The 14,988-nt window shown below is 38.4% G+C and overlaps 1 protein-coding gene across 1 annotated transcript in view; it reads right to left on the bottom strand.

Annotated features, from left to right (window-relative positions):
- Positions 1-13,856, bottom strand: part of LOC113956804 (transcription initiation factor TFIID subunit 4-like) — a gene marked incomplete at its 5' end in the record, with an annotated part of 127,766 nt that extends 113,910 nt beyond the window's left edge. Inside the window, 5 exons of the mRNA XM_027663724.1 lie at positions 7,472-7,729; positions 9,543-9,632; positions 11,211-11,333; positions 12,207-12,434; positions 13,725-13,856. Of these exons, the coding sequence (XP_027519525.1) occupies positions 7,472-7,729; positions 9,543-9,632; positions 11,211-11,333; positions 12,207-12,434; positions 13,725-13,856 (831 nt within the window). The remainder of the gene's footprint in view (positions 1-7,471; positions 7,730-9,542; positions 9,633-11,210; positions 11,334-12,206; positions 12,435-13,724) is intronic.
- Between the last annotated feature and the right edge of the window lie 1,132 nt (positions 13,857-14,988).

Here is a 14,988-nt window from a genome sequence, read left to right as displayed (position 1 = left end):
TGGTAGTACAGCAATCTTCTGGGATCAGAGTTTTTTATTCTCCCTGTGAAGCAAAGTACTTCTACAGATCAGAACCAAATTCTGTTTCACCTGATTAATATTTTCATGTGAATTCCCTAAAAAATGAGCCACTAACACCATTAAAGACAGGACAGTATTCAACCATTTAAGAAGACATAAATAATGGCAACATTTTCTTTACTATCAAATACATTCAAAAAAGTGTCCTGTAGCAAGTACTGCACTAGGACTTCAACGTATGTACAAGTGCTGAAAGTGTAGAAAATTGAGAAATGAGCTTTCCAAAGGGCAGAGACCAAAATCAACATCATCAATTCCATACAGAAACCAATCAGCAATCACATACTCTCTCAAAGGAACAGCTGCATCAGACCTCAGAGCAGCATTTTACACTAACTTAAATCCCAGCTTCTATGCTGGAGTTTTGAGATACATTTCAGCACAGACACAATTTTCAGCTCTGGAAGTCATTAAGGAATTAACATTAGCAATTTGTTTCTGAAACAGAATGTGGAACCTCCTTTGCAGGCAAACAAGGGACATCGTAAAAACTGATGAATCAGAGCAAACTGATCCTGCATCAAAATTTATAAACAATCCAAATCATGCCTCATCTATTAAGATAATTCAAACTGTTCTAATCCTCTTGCCTATTTTCCCAAAATCATAAACATTACTATTATGTCCTTAATTTGGCCTGCAAGTTGTAGACAATGAACAAGTGTATTGCCAAGCTAGGCTGGGAGATGATTAGCTTAATCAAATTAATTCATATTTCTCACCGCCTAAAAATTCAGACAAGGAGTGTATCCCATCTCATGTGATCCATCCATATGCTGAATCAATACTGAATCCCAAATGATCAGTTTGTAAGCACCAATTTACTGACCCAGACTGACAGAGCAGACACAGAAGTGGATGTTTTAGTACACTGAGGTTATCAAGACATTACTTCAGCCTTCAAAAAAGGGGAGATCTTACTGCTGTTTGCAACTACCTATGGGAAGAGAAGACAGAGCCAGACTCTCTCAGATGCGCAGAGCAGAAGGATGTAACACAAAGGACATAAGGTGGAATACAGGAAATTCCAACTTAATAGAAGAAAAAAAAAATCACCATGAGGGTGGGCAAGCTCTGGACCAGGTTGCCTGGAGAGGTTGTGTAATTTCTTCTTGAAGACACTCAAAACATGACTGGTCACCCAGGAGACATCCTAATCTGTGAGCAGGAGGCTGGATGAGACACCTCCAGAAGTCCTTTCCAACCTTTTACCACTAGTCCTTAATCATATCATCAATGATTTAATAAAAGTGCTGAGTCAGAAAAGGTAACAAGACAGGATATAAAAGTCATCAAAGTTGACAGAAACTGTTCATCATTCTCACTCCATTAAAAAGGGAAGCATTTACACCACTGAGGACAGCAAGCACAACAGAACAAGAACAACAAAGGCACTGAAAATAGAAAAGACAGAATGTGATTTAGTCATTGCCTAGATTTGATAATGAGTTTGGAAAATAGCAAAATTACCAAACAAAATTATGATCAAGAGAGTGTTGAGACAGCAAGTACTGTCATACACCAGCTTATCAGTCAAAATTTGAAGAATCATCTCCTAGGCTGCTGTACTTTGGAGCTCTTCAAGAAACACACCAAAGCAGGAGAGTCATGGCATTGTTCTCCAAGTGCAATACATGAACAGTTACTTCAATTTTTCTTCTATAAAATAACACTTTTCTGCAAAATAAGATGTACATTTCTCACAACAGAAAGTATTCCCCCTCTGGTTTTATGTCATCTCTGCACATCTCCCCTTGCCATCTTTCCACTCCACTAGTCACACTTTGATTCACCCTTTGTCTGCTCCTCCAGAGCAGTTCCTTCTCTCACCTCCTGAACGCTTCAGACTCCTACCCTGTCCTTCTCTAAAGCTGAATTTATTCTCACAGATGAAAAAAAGGGATGTTTGTAAAAGGTGCTCTCCACAAAGCAAGCAGACCCGCAAAGACAAAAAAAAGGATATTTAACAGTCACACTACTGATAAGCAGAATAACAAAGAGGGGACAGTTGAAATACACAGTTTTCTTAAAGGCCTTCTTCAAAAATTGTCGATTCAATAACTATATGAGACTAAAGTAATGGTGCTCTCTGGTCCTAATCTCAAGCCAGAAGGTGAAGATCATTCCATGACAGGTGTGAATCTTGTACTGTGTCAGTTATTGCAGCACAGAGAACAAATTACAGACATGAACACAGACCGATAATTAACAACACAAATAACCAACAAATACAGACTGAGAAAGAATCCAGCCAAAGCACACAGAACGTACAGAAGCAGAAAGACTGATAACTTCTGTTCTCTTTCTCATGCAAGAAATACAAAATAAAATGAAAGCCACTACCTACAAACCATTGAATGTTAAAGTCCTTTATGACGATTAGATTAGAACTCATTGCTGAAGTTTCTGAGGACACGGATTTTGCCAATCTCCTGTCCCAGTGCACAAGGTCCCAACAATATGCCTCCCTTTTACCTGACAACAGCTGCAAACCCAGCCTGACTCAATTCACATAAAATCATACTTGGCAATAAAAACATCTGATCCAAAAGCTTAAACCTATCAAATACCACAATAAAGACAAAAGCAGAGGAAACAGAAGCTTCTGCGAAGAATGGAAAATAAAAATAAATTTGAAAAATATATCCTTTACCAAGCATTTCTTTTCCTCTCAATTAAGTTAAAAAAACATTGTGAAAGGAAGAAACAAGACACTTGTAAACATATAAAATTCAGAATGGCTGTGGTCTGATATGACATTTATCTTCACTCATGAGTAAACACTTGCTAACTCACTTGTGGCTATGCCACTTGTGATTTATCAGTCTACTCACTCCTGAAGATAAATGTCATATCAAACCTCAGCTATCATGTAATCTGGCAGCATTAACTTACAATGTTCATGCTTTTATGGGCCTAGAATTCATATTTACCATTGTTCACAGTGCTGTATCAGTAGCAGCTACAATTTTTCAACAGTGCCTCAAAATCTGCATAAGCAGTTATTTTTCCTCCCAAATAAAAAAGACTGACTTTTTAAAAACTCAGCACGTAAATTTTAATGTTAATATGACAACAATACTGTTCCATTGGGTATATGTTTTCAACAAAGCAATGAAGAAAAATAAAACAGAAGCCACCAGATCACTTGTCTCACCTGCTCCCCAATTTCATATACAGTTCTTCCTACAGTTTGTCAAATGGTCTATTTTTGAATGTTTTCAATTATGGCTTTTTCGTCACTGTCTTTGGGAGCCTGATCTACCATCTAATATTCTGTCTTACTCTAAGGATATTTCGCCTTATATCCTACTTAAATCCTACTTCATTTAATTATATGCTGTTGTTCATTTTTATACTGTATTGGTATGCTCCAAATAATGGTCTTTTATTCTTCCTCTTAGTCAGTGTTTGACCAAGTGAGATGTGTTTAATTCTCTCAAGCTTTTTTTTTAGTCTTTGCTTTTAATCCTGCTCTTTTGTTACTGGTTCCAAACAGCAACCAGTGACAATATTCTCCTTTTATTAAGGTATAGTCCACAAAATTCTGACGGTGAAGTGCATGACAACAACTCAGAAAACTACTGGGCTGTATTTCAAACAGGCACAGAATTTGTCAAGTATAGGCTTTGTTCCTGTTAATGGATCCCAGACGTCTGCTGCTCAACAGTCATTTTTATTTAGATTTTATTGTACACCAAATTCCAAGTCAGTGACTAGATCTTTATTAGTTCATTAATAGAAACTACTCCTTTTATCCAAACAGCCATCTATTACTCTTACATTTCTAAGCTGCTTTGCACATAGGACAAAGAGAAAATGATTTCCTATGAATCACTAAAATGTGGACACATTACAGCCATTCATGAACAGAAAACTGATGCCAGGAAAAGCTTCTGCAGAGAATTAAAAAGCAAAGCAGAACATCCCCATACAACAAAATGCTTATTCTGCTGCTGTATCTTGTTTCCAAATTCCATTGCTCCATCTCACCTTTTGGGAGACTCCAACCACTATGAAAGTCCCTAGAAAAGTGTTAGTAAATGTTTGAGCAAATCCTGTTCTAAAGGAGCTCAGAAGATGGCAGAGTATCCCCTCTGGACACTGTGCCCAATTTGCTGCAGCAGTAACAGTCCAGATGTATTTCTAGACATCCTTCCTAATCCTAGATCTGCACGAGTCTTTATACAGCTTGGCAGATAATTAAACTTGTTTTAATTAAGATGGATCACTGATTTTCTTACTGGTTTTCCTTATCACTCACATTTAGTAATTGGCTTTAACATCCAGGAGTATTCTCCTCATGATGCAGCCAGTGTCAACACAACATGTAAAGTGCTAATCCATCTCCATTACTCATCAATCCACTTACAACTTCAAAACATTTAATAAACAGCATCTCTTTTATTCCTGCAAATTGTACCTGCTGTAACACCCAGAACAAGACAGGAAATGTAGAGCACATGGACCCTAAGAATGGCAATTTAGACCAACTTTGAACATTGCACTTAGAACAATTAAAAAAATTGATTGCTGGCTTATCTCATTAGTGTCTCATCAATAAAATAGTAGCCTAAGATTATTCCCCTTTTCTCTATCTAGAAGTAGCACTATCTAGCTCTTAAAAGCATTGCTTTTTTGTAGCTTAGAACATGATTCCAATACTTTACAAAATGAATAAAAAATAGCCTTGTCTTCCATCTGCACTAACACTTCACATTTCAAAGCCTTTGTGCAAGCTATGCTGCATGCTGACAGTGTACACAGAATTTCCATGCAGTAAGATACCTCAATACCACTGGAGGAAGTCTCACCTCATCCGACCCCTTTGTGAAACAGAAATGTCAAAAGAAAGGAACAGCTAACAGATTCTCCACGTTTTAAAGGAAACTAGACTACTGTAAACTGGTTGGTATGAAAAGATCTCTATTCTAAAACAGGCTTGCCCTTCTGCAGCTGGACAGTTTGCAAAGCCAGCTGGAACTCTCTCCAGTGAGCTTCAGGCTTGGAAAATCTGGAGCTCAGCCAGTTTCCTCCATCAGTGCTGGCCACCCCCAGGCAAGGCAGCTGCAATCCTTCTCTTCCGGACAAGATGGGCAGGAGCTCTGGGCTCTGCTCTGATTTCAGGGAGCACTCAGGGCTGGGAGCACTGGGAGCACTGGCACTACAAAGAATCACTACCTAGGAACAACCCCTACTGTGATATGGAGCTGCTGCTGGGTTCTCTGCTGAGCACCTGAGTTGGTTGTTGTGCTATCTAAGATTTTTTGATGCAGTAACTCTCACTCTTTAATGCTGCTTTTGTCTGTATAGAACTACTATGAGGGTCATTAAGTGCCTGGTTAATGTAATGTTTGGTTCTATTAATTAATGACTGATAAATTTAAAGCAAATATGAAAAGATAGTTTTACACTAAAGCCAATAAATTACAATTTTTAATGTCCTATCTCTAAGTATTTTCTAGAAGAGGAACAGCAAGCATAGTTTTGCTCCGCGTGGTTTGTGACCTTTAGAAAATGTAGCAGTCATTTCATGTACCCAGTAAATGAAAATTCAGCCCTAGACCTGTGACCTCCTTACAGACACAAAAGCAGCCTGTTTTGCCCCTCAGATCAATCTCCACAATGTGTTACTTGAGCACTTTTGAGCTCCCTCCTGTGACACAGGTATGTTGAATAAGCTGACACTGTTCATCTCTACTCAGGTTAACACAACTGCTTGCTTTGAGCACCCACTGACATGAGACAGACGGTGTCTCTCCCAGAAACACAGCTTTCTTCCATTCACAAAATATTCCACAAGAACTACAATCCTAAGACTAAGAATTCCTGTTGCCTTACACGTGTTTGTTGTACACCAGTGCTTCTCAAAAGGTGGGGTGCAACTGCCAGATGGGCACAGGAGTGTTTAGGTGGGTTGCACAACACTGGAAAAAGCCATGTTACCTTAGTCTTAAGACTGTGGCATAAAGCCAGACTTACTGGCCATGGCTGTTTATACTTGCAAGCAATCTGTCAGCTGCTGTCAGAAATTTGCTTTCCCTGGACAGGGAGTAATTTTTACACCCACTGTAATTACCACCAGTTCCTCCTCCTCTACTTTGAAGCACCAAAGCTCTTGTCCATTCAATCTTATGAAATATGGCCAAATCAAAAAGATGCCACAAAAAGCGTGAGAAACACTTTTCTAATCAATCCAACAATCCAGAATGGTTGGGGAAAACCCATATTAAAACAAGAAAGAATGCAAGTGGCTGAACAGAGAGCAGTGAGGTAGGGTGAGAAACACCCACCTCTCGTGTGCATTGCAACAGGCAGAGTCAGAAATCTCAGCATCCATGAAAACTGTGTTCACTAAAGGACTATAAAACTATATCAATTTCATTTTAAAGTTAGTAATTTAACCACTAGAAAGTATTTGTAAGGTTCAAGATACGGCTCAGATGGCTCAGACATTTTCAGACTGTGCACTGCTACTTTTAAATTAAAGCAAAAGAACCATTCTCTCTCCCCACACCCTACAAATTATTTATATCCTTTATAGAGCATATAGACTCAAGGATAGATCACTGGAAGGTTTTACATAATCATATATGCATTTCTTAACCTTGATAATATAAATTTTTACCAACTTGATACACCTTCTGGAACCTGCCAATTTGGTTTCGAAACCACAGTCAAGTCCTTTACTCATACAAACACAGAAACCACAGACAAAGAAACTCTCTCATCTTTGCTTGAAGGATGATAACACCTGTGTAAACTCAAGGCCTTGTAAAGATCCTCAACATATTTTAATTAAAGCTGTAAACACACACACAAGCTCCTATATAAATTCAGTTGCCTTATTGACAGTGTCTTTGAAATTAATTAATCTAAATACATAATACTCCACTATGCACAACAAAGATACATTTCAGTCAGTAACAAAGAATGGCATTATTTCTAAACAGAACATCCTGGTACAGCTATTCTTCTACAAGATTTTATAACAATATGAAGAAGAGTTTAAAATGAGAGAGTTAATTTTAATGCAGACTAATCTAGGCAAAGCAGCATATCTAATGACACACAAGAGGATAATGTTTAGTAAGTCTTGAGAAGCTTTCTGTTCTACATTTGTAATTCCCTCGAATTCCACTGTGCTCATACAACGATCACTGGATTGCAGACAAGAAGGCCAAGAGTGCACTTCCTTACATTTAAACTGTTAATAATGTTTACTAATGGTTGAGCACACATGTGAAATGAAACAAAATGAGGTACTATTATGTATGACAGAATATGGTACAAACAGAAAAGTATTTTCCCAAACAAGTTGCAATAAAAATAACACTGAAAACTGCTATACAGTTCACTAAGAAATTCTCTTTTATACTACAGTACCTACCAGTTGAGAACTCTGATTTGACTGTACCACCTTAACCTGAGGAGGCTGCACTGTATTTGATACAGAGACTGTGCAAATGTTGTTTGGTTGCCTTATTCCTATTGTCTGTGTGGTGACAACAGAGGAAATGCTTCCCGAGGCAGACTGAGGTATCACTTGTGAGAGCTTGCTTTGTTGGAGTGGCTGCTGAGACGGTTGTCCTTGCAAAACCAAATGCTGACTATTCAGTAAAGATTGTCTCAAGGCAGGTAGACTTTTCTAGAAACAGAAGAAAGTTTATGAAATAGCAAACTTAGCAGGTTGGCAAAAAATATTTTGAAATTTTGCTATAAACACAATTAAAAGATGTAACTTTTTTTCCAGCTATTACTATCGGTCTATTCAAACAGAAATAAGATTGAACATATTTTGTAGGAGAGAAAGTTCAGTTTACATTTTTAATAAGCTCACAATTTGGATTTTGCAATCCTGTAGACTTTCACGTGCCCTAAATTCCACTGCAGCAGTAAAATATAACATTCTCCTTCTCCAGACTATCTAGAACTTGTAGCTTAGGCCTTTGGAAGGGCAAAATTGGAACTAGAAAAGGCTGAACTGTAGGAAGAACCCTATTCCCACTGCACGTTAGAAGAAGTAAGCTGCACTTTCCTTCTCCTGACATGCCTCCAGTACCTAGAACGAGATGACTTAACTGTTGATGCCCTGCAGCAAGAGCTTTTGACTGTATTATTGCAGACCTAGGGTACTCTGACTGGATTAGAAAAGTGTACTATGGTATCCTTCATGTTCAAACCACTTCAACGAAAAAATACAGTTCTAAAAGGCTGTACTGTACCTTCATGAACAGACTTTTTACTTTTTAAGTGGCAGCAGTGTTCTTTTGAAGTGCTCCCCCAGGCAGCTGTAGAATGCAACAGTGTTTAGCCCAAGCTACAGTTCTTTCTAAAGTTATAATATTTATTTAAAAACTTAATGCCTGTTGCCAAGAAAGGACTTCAAAGAAAGGAAACAAGTCAAAACTTATCCTGAGGCCAGAAGTGACTGCAGTGACTGCAGGAAAAGGCACAAATAAGGGTTAATGATAACTTGAAAACACAGAAGCAGAGGGAGAAAGTGCTGAAGAAAAGTTGCAGGAGAAAAGAGGAAATCTGCCCTAAACAGAGGAGTTTTGAACTAGATGAAAAATGCTTTAAAAATTGTATTTGTGGTTTTGTTGGGACATAATTAAACATGTTTTGTATGTTTGACTATTATCTTGCAGTTATTGTAGCTAATGTATAGAACCAATTAAAAGTTAAATTTATCCCCTTATATACTAACTTAGGACCCAACAATGAATCCACTTGGTATCACATCAGAAAGTATACTACTGATTAGCTCCAGATTACAAGCAGGATCATCTAATCAATTATTTCAACACCATTATCCATTTTAGTTTTTCATAATCATTGTTACATACAGATTGCACGTTAACAATGACCCAAACATAGATAACAAAAACAATATGGAAAAGTTTATTAAATTGCTTGAAGCATTTTATAGAAATAACTTGTGACTCCTCCAAATGTGAATGCTGTACTTCTTCCCAAAAATTAACCTACTATCACAGAAAAGTGTACTTTTTATAAAAGTAAAGGATGACTACAGAATAGCCAATGGGTGATTTCCAAACTAGAGAGTAACTGCTTTTTTTATATAAATCTAATTACTGCAACGTTCTAGGTCAGAGCTGCTCGAGCCATGAACTCCAGATCAGCTCTGGATGACAAACACATTGTTCTTAAACCTAACCCAAGGTCCCAAACACGAGGTCTTCCCTCCTGTAGGAAATCCCTGGTTCTCGCTGTTCTCCCACCCTGCCAGGGAGCAGCACCTGGTTGGAACAACTGAGAGGGAGCCTGCAAGGGACTGCCAGCCAAGAGAATTGTGGCAGAAGTGGGCAGCATGAAGTAAAAAGGGAGTAGTCCTGCTCTAGGCAGGACTAGCTAACACCACTTAAAAAGGATATTCTAAGACTCAGTGTATAGAAATTTGCATTGACATAGATTTCTCCAAACAATATCCACATTACCTTAAGGAAAGGGACAAGGTATGGCTGAGGAGATGATTTGAGTTCCGTTTGGAGGCGGCCTGTAAATTCTTCTGGATCGATCTTTGCATCCTTCGGGGGAAGGAAAAAAAAAAGGCATCAACAACTCAGTTCAGTTGGTTGGTTGTTTCTTTCCCAGCTAATATATACACATATATCTCTAGCTAAATAGGCTGCCATATCAAGCAGAACTTTTGGAGCTGAAGTCCCTCAACTCCTCTCTAAGATCCTTCTGTCAAGAGCCAGTTCATACAAGAGCCAACTCAACACTCAGGGAGTTCCCCTGGGATGCACAGTTTCAGACACAAGAAGACCCCAAATACACCCAAGTATCTTTTGGGATTCCATTCTTTTGCTAACATTTACAGAGTGATTTCTTTTTTAAAATTAAAAGAAAACAAAAACAACAGGATAGCAAAGTAATCTTACAAACTATTGTAACATCTGTCAGCCCTTGTAATAAGAAAATATTAAATACTTAATTCCAAAACCAATTCTGATGGTACAATTTAACTTAGTAGAATGTGTATATATAAAACTATACATGCAACAGGCACATATAAAAAGTACACATATAAGTAAATACAAAATTGTCAGCTGTATGAATTTGTGTATATACTCACAAAATATACACTTATAAATATATCAAATACATAATCAGTACTTTATTTTGTAGTTAATACAGGAGAACTCTATAACTCAGGTGCATTTTATAATATTTCTAGAGTATCACTAGTTACAACCTCAGGTTGTAATAAAACCATTCATTAGCTTTCCTGGACTGATACAGAACAAGAGAAAAAAACAAAAAAAGCAAACAAGCTTCAATAACTGTATTTATTACATATGCATGTTGCTACTTTGCTTAAAATACAGACAGTAGCTACCTTTAGTTATTTAATTGTTCCAAGTTTGCAAAAGATAACATGAGTTTTTACTGTAACCACTGCACATGATTGTTGAATGGCTCACACTTGAAAACAGTCTTAGGCTTGTCTAAAATATACAGGTTTCTCTGGCAATGAATTCAAAGAAATATATACCACCTGCTTTTAAATCCAACCTCTTCACTGACTATATTTCATTTCTTTTTAAGCAGCTTGACCATTTTTCCAGTTCCACAGTAACATCTGTCTGGAACTCATTTATACAATTCATTGAAACCTCTGTTTTACTGGAGACTGCAGTAAGTCCAGACCCAGCAGCTCAGCAAAATACTTCTCCTTCAGTCCTAGAAACTCTAACCCACATTGTGAAGGCCCATACCTTAAGACAATTAACAGCTTCTCACTGTTTCAGAAAAGACTGTGGTTTGGAGGAAAAGAAACTTAATGAATCCTCAAGGAAAAATCTTTTTACTCTGCTTTTCTAAAGAAATGGCCAAAATATTACCTACCAAAACAAGAGTGGTTTTGACAAACACATACTAATTACTTTGCTGCAGTTCCCCTTTCAGAAACTAAGAGAAAGTCTGCCTTGAACAGATTCTTGAAGACATGTAGCATACAGAATACTCACATTTTGATGTAGTTCAACTCCTTTCACTTTCATTACAGCCCAAAGAATTAAGATCACAGCAATAGTTTTCAGCCTATGTAAACAACAAGCTTAACAGATAACTGACAAAAGAAAAGATAACTAAATATTTACCAACAAATCTTGAACCAGAGCTTTCACATTGCGGGACGTTTCTGGAGATGGTGAATTATGAGAAGCAAGTTTTATAAGGGTAGCTAAAAAGTTTTTGCATTTTTTCACATTCTCTTGCATTTCCTGCAAAAGCCAAAGAAAACAAATATCAGATCCATGCTATTTTGCATCAGGATCAATGCATGCTCTGACCACCACATATAAGGAAAATGATGACACTTTTTAAAATTCAGACAGGGCATATGTGAAATAAATCTGCAGCTGTTTTGCTATGGTTGCCAGTTACCTGATATTTTCTTCACTTCTTCACGTAACTGAACATCACAGCTCGCAAATAAAAACAACAAAAAGCAATGAAAGAATGTATTTTATATTTTACAGGTTGCTTTGATAAAAATAACCTTAAATATGAGAAGTAACACAACAATTTGTTGGAGATGCATTCCCCTTTGAGATGCCCACTACGCAATGTACAAACGTTCCCCAAGCTATCCTAATTTGTTCAATTATTTATTCAGTATATTTTTGTACAAATCAGCTGCAGCAGTAAAATCAAATCAGAAATCAGTCTTCAAATATCATCATATCTAAGCTTTTCTCATCAGCAGGGAAACAAGCCATTATTTTTATATGGTGTAATTGCTCCAAAAACCAGAAACATCACTTTAGTGTCACCATAGTTCTGAGGCCCAGCAACAGGATAATAATGAAGTCCACAGACTAAAAGGCCTGATTGTTGAGTCTACAGAAACAGTTCTTTCCCTACTGACACATCCATGGCAGGATGGGGAAAGCCAACCACAAGTGTTCTTCCTCCCTCTTGGAATTTGCCTCCCATTTAGCTGAAATGACGGGAAGGGTTTTCTTGCTTGTCAAGCATTTGTTCCATCACAGGATGTGTGCTTGGAGGAACAAAAAGCTCTTCCTGCTTCTGAACAGACCCCAGAAGTTCCCAAAGCACTAAAAAAACCACGTGTGCAGTATTTTACCACTTGCCTGTGACACAACTGTGGTTCCAGGCACAGGGGAGCTGGGGATGACCAGGGGCTGTGCTGGGACTGGTGCTGCCGTGTGAGGCGGCAGCGGCAGCCGAGGCTGACCCTGGCTTTGTGCTGAACCTTGACTCTGCCCACCAGTGATCACTGTAGGTTGTTGAGAAGCTGAAGTTCCAGTTGCTACTGTTGTCTTGAACAGATTTTGAGTGCTTGTCGTAGCTACTGATACCTATTGACATTTCAGATTGAAAAAACAGGTAAGTATCTTCTTTTAATTATTTTACTCAGCCTTAAAGTTCCTGAAAGGAAAAACTCGTTTCCTTTCAAACACAGCCTTACTGACAAAATAAAACCACTGATTTCATCTATTTATTATAATCCTAATTTTGACACCCTTTCCTGACCAGTGCAAGTCCTCATTTAAAGTCCCTTTTATTACAAAAATAAACGTACCACTATAAAATTAGTTGCCAGCACCCAAACCTTTAAGATTACTATGATGGCGTAACTTCAGTAACTCAACTTTCTGTAGATTTGGCCCTTAATATGAACAAGTCCGTTCCCAATGATCTGTGGCTGTGCCATCAGGTTTACAACCATCCATCCCACAGTTACAGTGACAGCCCAGATCCAGAGGACACAAATGCACTAAGGCAACTTCCCAGGCCAGTCTGAGCCAGCACTTTTGCACCAGTGCACAGCCCTGGTGAACAAAGCTGTCCTGGGCCAGCTGGGCACATGCAGACTCCACCTCAGTGCAGCATGTCCACCACTGAAACAGGATCTACAACTCCACCTCATTGGAGTTTTTTCTTTAAAAAATCTCAATCTTGTTATCATCTAGGAAATGGTAGAAAATAAGGTCTAGGCTATCCCTCAGGACCTGCATAATAAAGTCTGACTGTACATTCATTATTAATTTCTGGGATTACACTGGCAATAAAAGGAAAGATATGAACATTAAAATTCACTTTACAAAAACCCATGTAAATCATAGAATCATGGAATGGTTTGGGTTGGAAGGGAACTTAAAGTTCACCTTGTTCCACTCCCTGGAAATTTTTAAATGACTGTCAGAAAAATGCTACACAAATGAGCTTCTATTATTGTCCATCAGTGTTAAACATTCATTTCTTCTCTCAAAATGAAATTCCAGAGAACAGTGTTGCAAAATCATGGAATAGGTGGGAAAGAAACTTAAAGCTCATCTCATTCCACCCCCTGCCATGGGCAGGGACACCTCCCACTAGCCCAGGTTGCTCCAAGCCCCATCCAACCTGGCCTTGGACACTTCCAGGGATGGGGTAGCCACAGTTTCTCTGGGCAGCCTGTGCCAGGGCCTGCCCACCCTCCCAGGGAAGGATTTCATCCGTAGATCAAACCTAAACTCCCGCTCCTTCAGTCCAAACTCGTTACTCCTTGTCCTACCACTTTTTGTACCCCCGGAAGGTTCCTGGCTGTATGCCACCCGGCCCTGCCCCTTTTCCTGCCCCGTGTGCAGCAGAGTGTCCCCTCTCACCGTGGTGTGTGCCAGCACAGCCCCCCCTGGCAGCGTGGCAGCAGCGCTGGCGGGCGCAGCCGGCGGTGGCACCACCTTGGCCTGCACGGGCAGCCCCAGGCGCACGGCGGGCGCGGCCACGGACGTGGGCTGCTGAGAGAGGAAAAACAGCCGTTTATTTTATTCCCTCTCCTCGGGAGCTTGATCTCCAAGGCTCTTTAATAAGAGTGATTATAAGAATAATCATTATTAGCGCTGAAAAGAACACAAAAATCCAAACCCAGTAATGTGTTCTTAAATATATGTTCACAAATAATGGAGAAATGAGCTCTTACATTCAATAAGTTTTTAGTATTTCTCCTAAAAGCTATTGCTCGTACAGCTATAAGGAAAATATTAGAAAAAACAGATGTGACCTGCAAAAAATTGATGTATTAGTTCAGTTGTCATATTTACAAGTCAGTATTCATCAATATTTGAGTTCATCATTGCCAGTAACACGTATTGGTCCCCTTGGTATTTACTGGCCTGTTCCACTGCTTTTTCTTGAAGAAAATTAATATGGAGAGAAAATTCAGAGAGCAGAAAAACATATTGAAAATAATTTCAGATTGAATTATATGGAAACTAACTTGCATAGAAATGAAGTCAAAGCATTTGGAGAACCTTTGTCAGAGAACAAACGCTCTGTAACCAGACAGCGACTGGAATGTGAAGTGCAGACAAAGGAGAACGACTGACTTACAGGCTTTCACTCAGTACCACACTCTACAACTCAGGAAATTATCTCACGCAGCAAACATATTAATTATTTTTTAATTTCCTTTAATCATATAAAAGGATAAGATTTAGAAACAAAAGACGTCTCAAGAAAAGTTATTTTATTCTACAGGAATGTAAATACCATTATGAAAGAAATACATCCCACAATATGGCAACAATGACAAAGAACCACTTCTTATTAAAAAGGGAGACCACACTGGTGTCTTATAACTTGCATTTATTAAGATTTACATTCAAACACACACTTAGAAAAGACAAATTTTCTAAGTGGATGGAGTAATAAATCATGGACAATATTGTTTCTCACAAGAGAAAACTAATTTTCCTTGATTTACATTTTAATTTGTATGTCTCTATAATTAATATTTTTATAAAGAATTGCTTATTTTACATTCTTACACTGCCTACTAAACCTACATAAAATACTTCTTCACAGAACATCCAGTATACTCTAAGAGATCTCCAAAAGCAGCAGAGGCCCAGGCAGGCATTCAAAGCCCCA

The sequence above is a fragment of the Corapipo altera genome, unplaced genomic scaffold, assembly GCF_003945725.1.
Source record: "Corapipo altera isolate COAL_440 unplaced genomic scaffold, ASM394572v1 140b, whole genome shotgun sequence".
In the NCBI taxonomy this organism is placed as follows: Eukaryota; Metazoa; Chordata; class Aves; order Passeriformes; family Pipridae; genus Corapipo; species Corapipo altera.
The sequence above is the reverse complement of the archived record's forward strand: the minus strand, read 5'-3'. Positions and strand labels throughout refer to the sequence as shown.